The 12,897-nt window shown below is 40.1% G+C and overlaps 1 protein-coding gene across 2 annotated transcripts in view; it reads right to left on the reverse strand.

Moving 5' to 3' along the window:
- Positions 1–971: 971 nt before the first annotated feature.
- The window catches only part of LOC122558998 (transketolase-like), a 56,262-nt gene continuing 44,336 nt past the window's right edge, over positions 972–12,897 (reverse strand). For both annotated transcript variants that reach the window (XM_043708052.2, XM_043708054.2), the window contains exons 12-14: positions 10,581–10,677; positions 9,161–9,283; positions 972–2,668 (exon numbers count right to left, since the gene is read on the reverse strand). In XM_043708052.2, coding sequence (XP_043563987.2) covers positions 2,496–2,668; positions 9,161–9,283; positions 10,581–10,677 — 393 coding nt within the window. In that variant the 3' untranslated portion in view covers positions 972–2,495. The remainder of the gene's footprint in view (positions 2,669–9,160; positions 9,284–10,580; positions 10,678–12,897) is intronic.

A 12,897-nucleotide genomic window follows, 5' to 3' on the forward strand; every position in this document is an offset into this window, starting at 1 on the left:
TGTTTGGCTTGTCCTAGAATGGATGTGTTGTCCCAGTCGAAGTGGTGTCTTTCCTTAGCTGTATGTAAGGATACTAGTGAGAGAGGATCATGTCGTTTTGTGGCTAATTGATGTTCATGTATCCTGGTGGCTAGTTCTCTGCCTGTTTGTCCAATGTAGTGTTTGTTACAGTTCTTGCATGGTATTTTGGAAATGACATTAGTTTTGCTCGTTGTCTGTATAGGGTCTTTTAATTAGTATCTCCACAACACACGTCACGAGATTAAATTAGATTCAGATTTTTTTTGTGTGTTAAACACGAAGTGTGGCCACATCCAGCACCATCTTGAACCACTGCACGATTTTACTGCAATAGAGTCCATCTTTCTCTCTTCTTCTTCACTATTGGGGTAACATAATTCAAATCATCCCATTACTAAGTATTTTGGAAAACAAATTACTAACTGATTTGCTCCAATTGAGACTTGTGCTTCCAATGTACTTTCACTTTCATGTACATAAAAGAAATATTGCTGATTATGATCATTTCACAAGGTCTTATTCACCTTAATGTGAATCTTATCTTCTCTTTCTATAGTGCTAATACCAAGAGTAGGTGACAGAACCCAACCCTCCAGGAATCACAAACATCCTACAGTTGGAGAAAAGGCCAAATTAAACAAAATGAATTATCAATGTAGGAGGTGCTCACATGAAAAGATGCTTGGTTTCTTTCTTCAATTATATATTCTTGCCAGAAAAATGCTAGTTAGGTTTTCCATTCATTCAATTGAGAAGCATATATCTGCCAAAGTACTGTAGAAAGCTCCCGGGCATTAAACACATTGGTTACATCTTTCATCTGACAGAACAGTGTGGTTCAAATTAGCACACACGTTAATGCTGGATGCAGTTGCTCATAATAATTAATTGCTTAGTGAGGCAAAATTCAGATTCACTGACTCACAGCTACAAGAAAACCTCAGAACTCATTTCTCGGTTGTTAAAAAAAATTTATTATTTTGCCATGCCACAGCACCTTGCAATCAAATGTTGCATTTCTTACCTCCTCAATTTTAAGTTGAATATATTTGTAGAGTCTCAAATTGTAGAAGCAACATTTTAAAACACTTGTTTTAATTAAAATATTTTAAGTCATAAAATAACCTTTTTTATATTATGCCAGCTGTAAAATGGAGGCAGTGAGTTACTTATGCATCTCTGACTTGTACAAAACTCCATTATTTATTCTTTCACACATCAGCCAAGTTATGAGTGCTTTGGTTCTGTGAACACAACTGAGTTATAAGATTCTGAAAATTAGCTACATCCACACGGTAGCTATTTGAAAAAAAAAGGTTTTGGTGAGAGAATGATGCAACTTAGTGAATTAAGAATCTTGCTGTGTCGAGTGAAACTCAAATGCAATACAGTGTAGAAATTAATTTTGACTATATTAAATGATGTAAAGCAGCAACAATTATAAAATACCTTGATGAAGGAGAGGGACATGAATGCGTTTACTGAGGAAATTCCAAAGCACAATTGCAAGAGAAGGTATAATCAATTATGGTGGAGAAATAAGGCCAAATTCAGAGGAACAGCTTTCAAAGGGAAGTAGCTATAAGCCATGAGAAGGTGCAAAGTCAAGAAGGGATTTAGACACAAACAATTAGATTATCAAGGGCAGGGTTACAGGTGAGCAAGACAATTTGTGAAATAGGATCCAGGCAGCAAAACTTCTGAAGAGTGTAGTTTGTGGAATGGCTGATGGTTTAACAAAACTGCTTTAGTTGAGGATGAAAGTGGGCAAAATTACAGAGGTGGAAGTGGGAACTCTTTGTAATGGAGAAGATATGGGAATGGATGCTGTCATGGACCTAAATAGGACACTGAGGTTTTGAATAGTCTGGTTCAGTCCAGGAAGATAGCCTGGGAGTCGAGTGGCGAGTCACTGTCAAGAGCATAGAGTTTAATATGCTTGTAGGACATTGCTCTGTTTATTTTAGCACAGACATTAGCTTATTTATTTTAACTGCATTGATTCCAATACTAAAATAGATCACAGAGAAAAACCATGCAAACATATTAAGCATTATTCTAGTAATAACATTAACAGTCACTTCTAGTTTCTGGTGTCTTTAAACCTCATCTAATCTTTGGGAAGGTAGCCTTTTTAAATAATTGTAAGGGGAAAGAAAAGACTAAAGTAGGGTTTTCCACAGGTATCACTTAAAAACAAATCAGGAGTTGTAACCATCTGTACACCATTAAATGGACATATTTTGTGCATATCAGCTCACCAGCGGAGCAGAAACAAACAGTTGCTGTAAAACAATAGGCAATTTTCACTATAAAGACTATTTTCAAAGTTTTTACAGTTAATTTTCATAGATTATCTTAAAGCTTACAATTAAGTAAATTGAAGGAAAACCTGAAGTATATTTCTAATATAAACAAATCACTGAAAAGAATAGAACTTCAGCCCATTGTGCTACACCATACGGGGACTCTGTCTAGTTTGAAATGATGTCTTTCACAGTTTTCACTATTGCCTTTGCATCAATCTCAAACCTTTCCAGTAGCTCTGCTGGTGTTGCACTAAATGGTACACCAGACACTGCCAGGCGGTGTACTATAATGGTAGGTTCTGAAGCAAGAGCAGCTGCCACTGCTTCACCAAGACCACCTGCAAGCAAATAGAAAAGCTATTCATGTCAACAATTTAAGAATAAATGCATCATCTGAAACAGCATTTGTTAAATATATACACATCAAAAAATAAATACTAATTCTGCAGTGGTTGTTAAAGTACCCCTGTATATGAGTAGGCTCCGGTATAATAATTATCTCCAACTGTTAACGAAGGCTATAATGTGAATATTAAGTTAGTTAAGGAAGTTTCAGAAAACAGTTATATGAATTGGGGAGGGATATGGATGTATTGGAAGAAGATGAGCAAGCAAGTCCATTGATCACAATTTCGCACTTGGGAGTACAATAAACAGCAATCAGATTTTATTACTTTAAACTGAGAACAAGACATAAGTTAGATATTGTTATAAAGCAGTAACATAATGACATTACATTATGAAGTCAGAGATTATGTTCTCACAGAGACAACTAATAATTTTGCCTCCTACTATGTTCAAACAGTCAACAAGAGTAATTTCAGAAACTGATAGTATGGTTTAGTCTTCCCTTTCTGGCACCAGATGCCAAATCTTTGCTGCTGTCAATGTTCTTAGTAAGACCCAGATTCAGGAAGCATTAACACATCAATTAAAGATGATTCTGCATTTATACGAGTGTAGTTTATCTTCATCAGTTATACATTGCACCCAAGAAGTAATCTGTTTCTATATTTCTGCCATTTGCTGTCACTTGGAAACTCCATCATGAGCTCTTGTAAACTGCATTTTAAAAAAATAGAGGAAGTGCCATGTAGGGGACACACAGGTCATGCACAAAGTGTGATCCCTTTAAGAATGCCGTATGCCAATTTTAAAGAGCATGTAAAGTGCAAGAATTAGGTTGTATATAGCAAAGGGAAATCAGCGGGGATATTGGCTCGAGAGAAAAGGGAACAAAGTGGTAATATACAATGCTATAATAATAATAACAAAAGAAAAGCTGAATAAAATCTTATCTATCAGAATTTCATCTATTATTTCTAACAATAGTATTGAAGCATATTCTGTAGTTTCTGAACATTTCTATAACATTGTACAGGGACTTGTGGGATAAACTGAATTGATCTTTTAGAAAAACTGGCATGAATTGATGGGCTGAATAATTTCCTTCTGTGTTGCAACCATTCCATTATTTGACAGATATTGGAGTGCTTGGTGATTTGCCTTGCTATGGCTGTCGGATCTTTTTAAAACAGATATGCTTCTGATTTCCCGAGATGGTCTACGGTATGCAACCTATGATTTTACACTGCATGCTTTTTTTTTTAATCTGTGTTCTTGCCAGCATTTATTGAGTGTAAGATGGGTGATCTGTCTCAATCCTAACAAAACTTTGTGAATTGGCTTATTCAAAGACAGACAGCAGCAGTAGAAGGACATTTTTCTGATTTGTGACCAATGGTATTCCACAGGGATCAATGCTGGGACTCCTGTTGTTTGTAATATATAGAAGGAGAATGTAAATGGCCTGATTAATAAGTTTGCAGAACACACAAAGATTGGGGGAGCTGCGGATAGTGAGGAGGATTGCCAGTGGATGCAGCAGGATATAGAGAAGCTGGAGTCTTGGGTAGAGAAATGGTAGATGGAAAAGAAATTATTCAGACAATACAAGGTGATGCATTTTGGAAGATCTAATGTAGGAGGAATCGGCACACTGTTAATGGCAGAACCTTTAGTAGCATCAACATATAGAGGGATCTAGGCATACAGGTCCACAGTTCCCCAAGAGTAGCAACACTAGTAGCTAAGAATGCTTGTCTTTGTTGGAGGGGGCACTGAGCCAAAAAATTGGCGAGTTATGTTGCAGATGTATATAAGTATTGTTAGACCACATTTGGAATATTGTATACATTTACCAGAAGGATGTGGAGGCTTTGGAGAGGGTACAGAAATGGTTTACCAGGATGTTGCCTGGTTTGGAGAACATTAACTTTGAGGAGAGATTGGGCAAACTTCGTTTGTTTTCACTTGAACATTGAGCAATGAGGGGACGACCTGACAGAAATTTACAAAATTATAACAGGCATGGATAGAATAGATTGTCAAAGTCTTTTCTCAAGGGTAGAAATGTCAATTATTCGGCAACATAGGTTTAAGGTAAACGGGGGTAAGTTTAAAGGAAATGTGAGGGGCAAGTTTTTTTTTTACACAGGGTGATAAGTTCCTGGAATGTACTGCCAGAGCTGGTGATGGAGGGGGAAACAATAGCAATGTTTAAGAGGCACCTTGACAGATACATGAAAAGGCAGGGAATAGAGGTATATGGAGCAATGAGAGGTGCAAGATATTTAGTTTAGAAAGTCATCATGTGTTGGCATAGTCTTGGTGGACTGAAGGAACTGTTTCGGTTCGAACAAAGAACGATACAACACAGGAACAGACCCTTCTGCCCTCCAAGCCTGTGCTGACATTTTTTTTAAAGATTAGATTAGATTACTTACAATGTGGAAACAGGCCCTTCGGCCCAACTGCCCCGCCGAAGCGCAACCCACCCATACCCCTAACCTAACACTACTGGCAATTTAGCATGGCCAATTCACCTGACCTGCACATCTTTGGACTGTGGGAGGAAACTGGAGCACCCGGAGGAAACCCACGCAGACACGGGGAGAACGTGCAAACTCCACACAGTCAGTCACCTGAGGCGGGAATTGAACCCGGGTCTCTTCCATTTTGCCCTTCCATATTAAAAATGTCATCATTTAAAGGATCCATAAGTTTCTATTCCCTTCCTGTTAATATATTCGTTGTGGTGCTTCTTGAATTCCACTCGTGACTGCTTCCATCACATCATCTGGCAGTGCATTCCAGGCACTCACCACCCTTTGTGTGAAAAGGTTGCCTCGCACCCTCTTTTAAACTTCCCCCTTGCATCTTGAACCTGTGACTCCTAGTAATTAACTTCTCCACCCTGGGAAAATGCAGCATACTTTCCATTCTACGTCATTCTCAATCTTATAAACTTCTATCAGGTCATCCCTTACCCTCCTATGTTCCAGTGAAAATAAATTTAATCTATCCAATCTTTTTTCACAACTAAAATTCCCCACACTAGACAACATCCTGGTAAAACTTTTCTGCACCCTCTCCAAAGTATCCACATCCTTCTGGTAGTTGGTGACCAGAACTGTATGTAATATTCCAAGTGTGGCTTAACTTAAGTTCCATAAAGCTGCAGCATAAGTTGCCAATCCTTATGCACAATGACCCTATCAATCAAGACAAGCATGCCATTAGCCTTATTTACTAGCTTATCTACCACACTGCTACCTTTAGTGATGTGGACCTGCACACCCAGATCCCACAAGCTTACCAATACTGCTAAGGGTTCCGCCATTCAGAGTATAATTTTCACCCGTACTTGACCTTCCATAATGCATCACCTCACAGGTCCAGATTAAACTCCATCTGCCATTTTTCTCCATATGCCTCCAACTGATCTATACCCTGCTGTATCCTCGGACAATCCTCTTCACTATCTGCAACTCCACCAATCTTTGTATAGTTCGCAAACTTGCTAATTAGACCAGCTACATTTTCCTCCAAATCATTTATGTAGACCATGAACAGCAGATGTCCCAGCACCAATCGCTGGGGAACACCACTAGTCACAACCCTCCATTTTGAAAAGCATCCTTCCACTGCTACCCTCTGTCCCCTTTGACTAAGCCAGTGTTATATCCATCTTGCCAGCTCACTCCTCATACCATGGGACTTCAGCTTTTATACCAGTCTGACATGAGGGACCCTGTCAAAGGTTTTACTGAAGTCCATGTAGACAACACTAGCCACTTTTCCCTCATCAACTGTTTTTGTAACCTCCTCAAAAAACCCAATCGGGTTAGTGAGGCACGACCTCCCTCGCACAAAAAACATTGCTGTCTAACGCTAATAAGTCCATTTGCTTTTAAATATGATAGATCTTGTCGCGAAGAATCTTTTTCAATAATTTCCCTACCACCGATGAGACTCACAAGCCTGTAATTTCCAGGATTATCCCTGTTACCTTTCTTAAACAATGGGAAAATATTAGCTCTTCTCCAGTCCTCTGGGACCTCGCCTGCGGCCAAACAGGATATAAAGATGTTCTGTACTGTTCTTTGAAAATGCAAAACATTTGGCTCATACAAGGAACTTTATGTGGAACCGCAGGAGGTGGCCACAGATACTAAATGAGTATTTTGCATCAGTATTTAGAGTCAGAGTCAGAGATGTGCAGTATGGAAACAGACCATTCGATTCAACTTGTCCATGTTGACCAGATATCCCAACCTAATCTAGTCCCATTTGCCAGCAATTGGCCCACATCCCTCTAAACCTTTCCTATTCATATTGTGGAAAAGGACATGGAAGATATAGACTGTAGGGAAATAGATGGTGACACCTTGAAAAAATGCCCATATTACAGAGGAGGAAGTGCTGGATTTCTTGAAACACATAAAAGTGGATAAATCCCCAGGATCTGATCAGGTGTACCCGAGAACTCTGCGGGAAGCAAGAGAAGTGATTGCTGGGCCCCTTGCTGAGATATTTGTATCATCAATAGTCACAGGTGAGGTGCCAGAAGACTGGAGGTTGGCTAACATGGTGCCACTGTTTAAGAAGAGTGGTAAGGACAAGCCAGGGAACAATAGACCAGTGAGCCTGATGTCGGTGGTGGGCAAGTTGTTGGAGGGAATCCTGAGGGACAGGATGTACATGTATTTGGAAAGGCATGGACTGATGAGCACGTGGCTTTGTGCGTGGGAAATTCCTTTCCTGAAGAAGGGCTTATGTCCGAAATGTCAATTCTCCTACTCCTCGGATGCTGCCTGGCCTGCTGTATTTTTCCAGCACCACACTTTTCAACGTGGGAAATGAGGTCTCACAAACTTGATTTGAGTTTTTTGAAGTAGTAACAAAGAGGATTGATGAGGGCAGAGTGGTGGGTGTGATCTATATGGTCTTCAGTAAGGCGCTCGACAAGGTTCCCCATGGGAGACTAGTTAGCAAGGTTAGATCTCATGGAATACAGGGAGAACTAGCCATTTGGATACAGAACTGGCTCAAAGGTAGAAGACAGAGGGTGGTGGTGGAGGGTTGTTTTTCAGACTGGCGACCTGTGACCACTGGAGTGCCACAAGGATCGGTGCTGGGTCCACTACTTTTTGTCATTTATATAAATGATTTGGATGTGATCATAAGAGCTTTCGTTAGTAAGTTTGCAGATGACACCAAAATTGGAGGTGTAGCGGCAGTGAAGGTTACCTCAGATTACAAAGGGATTTTGATCAGATGGGCCAATGGGCTGAGAAGTGGCAGATGGAGTTTAATTCAGATAAATGTGAGGTGCTGCATTTGGGAAAGCAAACTTAGCAGGACTTATACACTTAATGGTAAGGTCCTAGGGAGTGTTGCTGAACAAAGAGACCTTGGAGTGCAGGTTCATAGCTCCTTGAAAATGGAGTTGCAGGTAGATAGGACAGTGAAGAAAGCATTTGGTATGCTTCCCTTTATTGGTCAGAGTATTGAGTACAGGAGTTGGGAGGTCATGTTGCAGCTGAACAGGACATTGGTTAGGCCACTTTTGGAATATTGTGTGCAATTCTGGTCTCCTTCCTATTGGAATGATGCTGTGAAACTTGAAAGGGGTCAGAAAAGATTTACAAAGATGTTGTCAAGGTTGGAGGATTTGAGCTATAGGGAGAGGTTGAATAGGCTAGGGCTGCTTTCCCTGGAGTGTCAGAGGTAGAGGGGTGACCCTATAGAGGTTTACAAAATCATGAGGGGCATGGATAGGATAGATAGATAAAATCTCTTCCCTGTGGTGGGAGAGTCCAGAACTAGAGGGCATAGGTTTAGGGTGAGAGGGGAAAGATATAAAAGAGACCTAAGGGGCAACTTTTTCACTCAGTGGGTGGTAGGTGTATGGAATGAGCTGCCAGAGGAAATGGTGGAGGATAGTACAATTTCAACATTTAAAAGGCATCTGGATAGGTATATGAATAGGACTCCCATTGGCCCATCTGATCAAGATCCCATTGTAATCTGAGGTAACCTTCAGTGTCCACTACACCTCCAATTTTGGTGTCATCTGTAAACTTATTAACGAAACCTCTTATGCTCACATCCAAATCATTTATATAAATGACGAAAAATAGTAGACTCAGCACCGATCCTTGTGGCACTTCACTAGTCACAGGCCTCCAGTCTGAAAAACAACCTCCACTACCACCCTCTGTCTTCTACCTTTGAGCCAGTTCTGTATTCAAATGGCTAGTTCTCCTTGTATTCCGTGAGATCTAACCTTGCTAATTAGTCTCCCATGAGGAACCTTGTCGAGCGCCTTACTGAAGTCCATATAGATCACACCCACCACTCTGCCCTCATTAATCCTCTTTGTTACTACTTCAAAAAACTCAAATCAAGTTTGTGACACATGATTTCCCACACACAAAGCCACATGCTCATCACTGGGCTGGTCCAAGCACATTTTAAAATATTACCTTCGTAATAGTGATCCTCCACAGTGATAACATGCTTTTTCTTGGTGCCTTTAGTACAACATACAATAGTTTTATCATCAAGTGGTTTAATTGTAAATGGATCAACCACTCGGATAAAGATATCTGTAAAATGAAACATATTTTTGATTAGATTATCATCTGTTTATACATCATGCAAACACTTTGACTATTTCTAACTGCAGTTTCTGGATACCCCATGCTCACAAGGAAGATAGATTAAGTAGAACTGAGAGAATTTGAAATCTCCAACTTTTTGCAGGAGGATTCCCAAGACACTGAATTCCTTGTTCTCATCTAGAAATCCCCTCATGCTTTTGTCCCCAACCTCCTCCTATCCTACATCTTCCCACTATTGAAACCCCCCTTGAAACAAGCTTTCAATTATCCATGGTTGGACAGCAGAGCCCACATTGACTAACACAAAATAAGTAAATAATAATAATTATGGATGTAGGTTTGCTCACTGAGCTGGAAGGTTCGTTTTCATAAGACATTTCGGTAGTACCTGTTTCCTTAGGCATTCATGAAGGAATTACAGCTGTTAGCAGGTGGTGCTCTGTCGGATGGCATTGGTTTCCCATTTTCGGGCCAGTATGTGCCCATAGGTGTTAGCAAGTTTTGAGATTTGTCGCTCAGGTTGAGGTTCTGGATGCAGGTTTGCTCGCTGAGCTAGAAGGTTTGTTTTCAAATCAAAGATTAATCTTCCAGCTCAGCGAGCAAACCTACATCCAGAACCTCAAACTGTGCTACATATCTTCTCAAAACTTGCTAATAATAATAATTATTAGTTGCACACTAATTATTGGATTTGACTTTTTCTTTAACACAAATCAATGTACTACTACAAATGCTGAAAAGCTAAGCTAAAAGTAGATAATGTGGATACAGAAATAGTGAACAGAATTAATGTCTCTTTCCACAGATGCTATCTAACCTGCTAAACATTTCTAACATTTTCTGTCTTTGTCAACTTTCTTACCCGGTACTTATTTAATAGAATGAATATTAATCTCTATGAATTCCCACCCAGACCTTCAGCAATGAACCTAGTTTAACCACTGTCATTCTAAAGGGAGTGATGCATTGTCAGATGTTGCAGTGCTACACTGTACTCACTAATTCATGTAGAAATGAAATTCTTATTCAATGCCAAGAAAATCATTTTTATTCTAGGAGTTAGAAGTTAATGAGAAGGATTCTATAAAGAGGTAATTACATCACATAATGTAAGATGCATCTCAGTGTTAGTTTTAATATGATCTAATAGAATATGATCAATTGTGATACAAAAAATACTGTAGCGAAGAATTTGCTTGTACAGAGATTGCTCATTAACTTTAAAACCAGCAAAGACAAATTTACTTTTATATACTTTGAACACCAATTATTTTATATTTACCCTCTTCAGCTAATTTAGCAGCTGCAGTCAACGCTTCCTGCATTGTCACCCCAGCAGCAACAACGGTAACCATATCCTTATCAGTCTTCTTCAGAACCTGTCAGAACAAACAACTACCTTTTACAATTGCTAGAATTTACAAATTTAAATAATTATAGAATAGGCTCCACAATTAGCTTGTTTTTTGGAAGGCATGGCAGAGGTGAAGGGCCTGACCACCTTTGGAGTGACTTGAGAGGAGTTTTCTGAAAGGCCTATGCCTGGTTCTTCCTCTTGCTGGGTTTAAAATCTCCCTACTTTGGCATGTGATTAATCTGTTTCAAATGTGTAGAGATGGAAAGAAGTCAATGCTTCAGAGAATGCAGGTGCTCAAGAAATGTTCACCTAAATCATTAACTTTGGCTTAGTGGGACGGGAACTCTTAGGTGACATATTTTTCTCTTGGACCATAGAACTGTAGACCACACATGAGGTACTGACAGATGGAATCAATACAGTGGCTGCAGAAACATTTATTAGGAATCAAAAATGTCACTTAATTGCATTGTCCACTAATTTATTTTGAAACTGCTGTTTTGTCTCTCTTCCAACGTCATGGAATCCACATATAAAACAACCAGAATCTCGTAAATGATCTGTAATTCTTTGGTCTAGAAGGCTTTGAATCCATCAACATTGACTTTTCTGCAGCAGCACTTCTACTGCCTTTTCTGGGGCAATGGTTCATCCAGCAATCATCAGCTCCTGCCTTGACACAGGTGATGCAAACATCCTTGTCTTTATCTGAATATGGAACTGCATAGTTAACAGGTGTCAATATCCGCAATAAGGTGTTGCCATGAGGCACATTAAGTTTGTGTCTCTGATAAAACAGGTTGTTATTAACAGACTATGCTCTGGCCATTCTATGAGGAGGATTGTATTGGTGTTTCTTATCAATCACACTTTTCAAAAGGTTTGTGTCCCTCCAAACTCCAGCACCGAAATCACCAAGGTTAAATTATTTTTTTTCCCTTTAGGACACGGGACAAAGGCTGATCAATGTTTGAGTTGAAGAGCAAGATAATGCATGCAGTGAAAAAACAAAGGGTTTGAGGCACAAATTGCGACATAAAAATCATTTAAATGCAACAAGAAGGGTCATGGAGAGAAACAAGACAAAGACCAACCCAGCAAAGTGCAAGGAAAAGTGGGGAAGAAACGCAAGAGTACAGAACAAGACAGAGATAGAAGGTAGGATCCAAGTTATTGAGTCCAGGCTACTGAGTGGTGAACGACAAGATGTTGTTTCTCATTCAGAGCTAAACTGGTGAGCTAAACTTGGTCACTGCATCCCTGGTTAAGATGCTTTCCGCATCTTAAAAGTCTACCAGTTGAGGGTTACTCCTGAGGAGAACCAACTGTGTGATATTAGTACTTTTCACACATGGTTGGGGGTTACAGGGAGAGTGGGTTGGGGATCAGAGACCATCTTGATCTCCCGGATCTGTGCCTCCGACTGTCCCCAGTTTAGGAAAATAGGAGGGCTCACATAACCCAGCAGGCAGGTCATTTTGGCTTTCCAGTCCAGAAATGAGTTGCTTTTCTCATCCCTGTGGGGAGAAAATGGCAGGTCAAGACTCTTTCTTCCAGTCGGGACGGTAGTGGAGTGGGATGCTCTAACTAGAGCTCGTCTGCTCCTTCAGTTTCCTTCTCTTTTTTTTCCCTTTTGTCTCTCGGTGGCCTCGGTCAGGTCTCTTGACTTGTGGTGGGTCCCAGCTTGGTCTCTTGGCAGCTCATGGCTGATCCCACATTGCTCACCAGCTCCCAGCCTGGTCTCATGGTGATCTGTCAGCTAGTGTCTCAGCTTTGCATGCAAGATGGACCCTGCCCGGGTACGGTCCCAGGCACTTTGGGAGATCGGGCAGGTGGCAGTTTCGGCAGCAGCGACAGTATCTGTTGCAGCGATGTCGAGAACAGATAACAGAGCAAGATCAATGGAGGACTCAAAGTCTGTTGAACTTTCTAACTATGTTAAACTAGTTTAAATTTTAAAAACTCTAATGTGAACTATTACTAAAGGAAGATTCGAGCCAATCAAAGACAGTAGTGGTAAGTTGTGTCTGGAATCTGAGGACATAGGAGAAGCGTTTAATGAATACTTTTCATCAGTATTCACGTTGGAGAAGGGTAATGTTACTGAGAATATGGAGATACAGGCTACAAGATTAGATGGGATTGCAGTTGATAATGAGGAAGTTTTAGCAATTTTGGGAGATCTGAAAATAGTGAAGACCCCTGGACCAAATGGGATTTATCCTCGGATTCTCGGGTAAGC

Source organism: Chiloscyllium plagiosum, unplaced genomic scaffold (genome assembly GCF_037043375.1).
Source record: "Chiloscyllium plagiosum isolate Xiang-an unplaced genomic scaffold, Cpla_swu_hap1 HiC_scaffold_14, whole genome shotgun sequence".
Lineage (NCBI taxonomy): Eukaryota > Metazoa > Chordata > Chondrichthyes > Orectolobiformes > Hemiscylliidae > Chiloscyllium > Chiloscyllium plagiosum.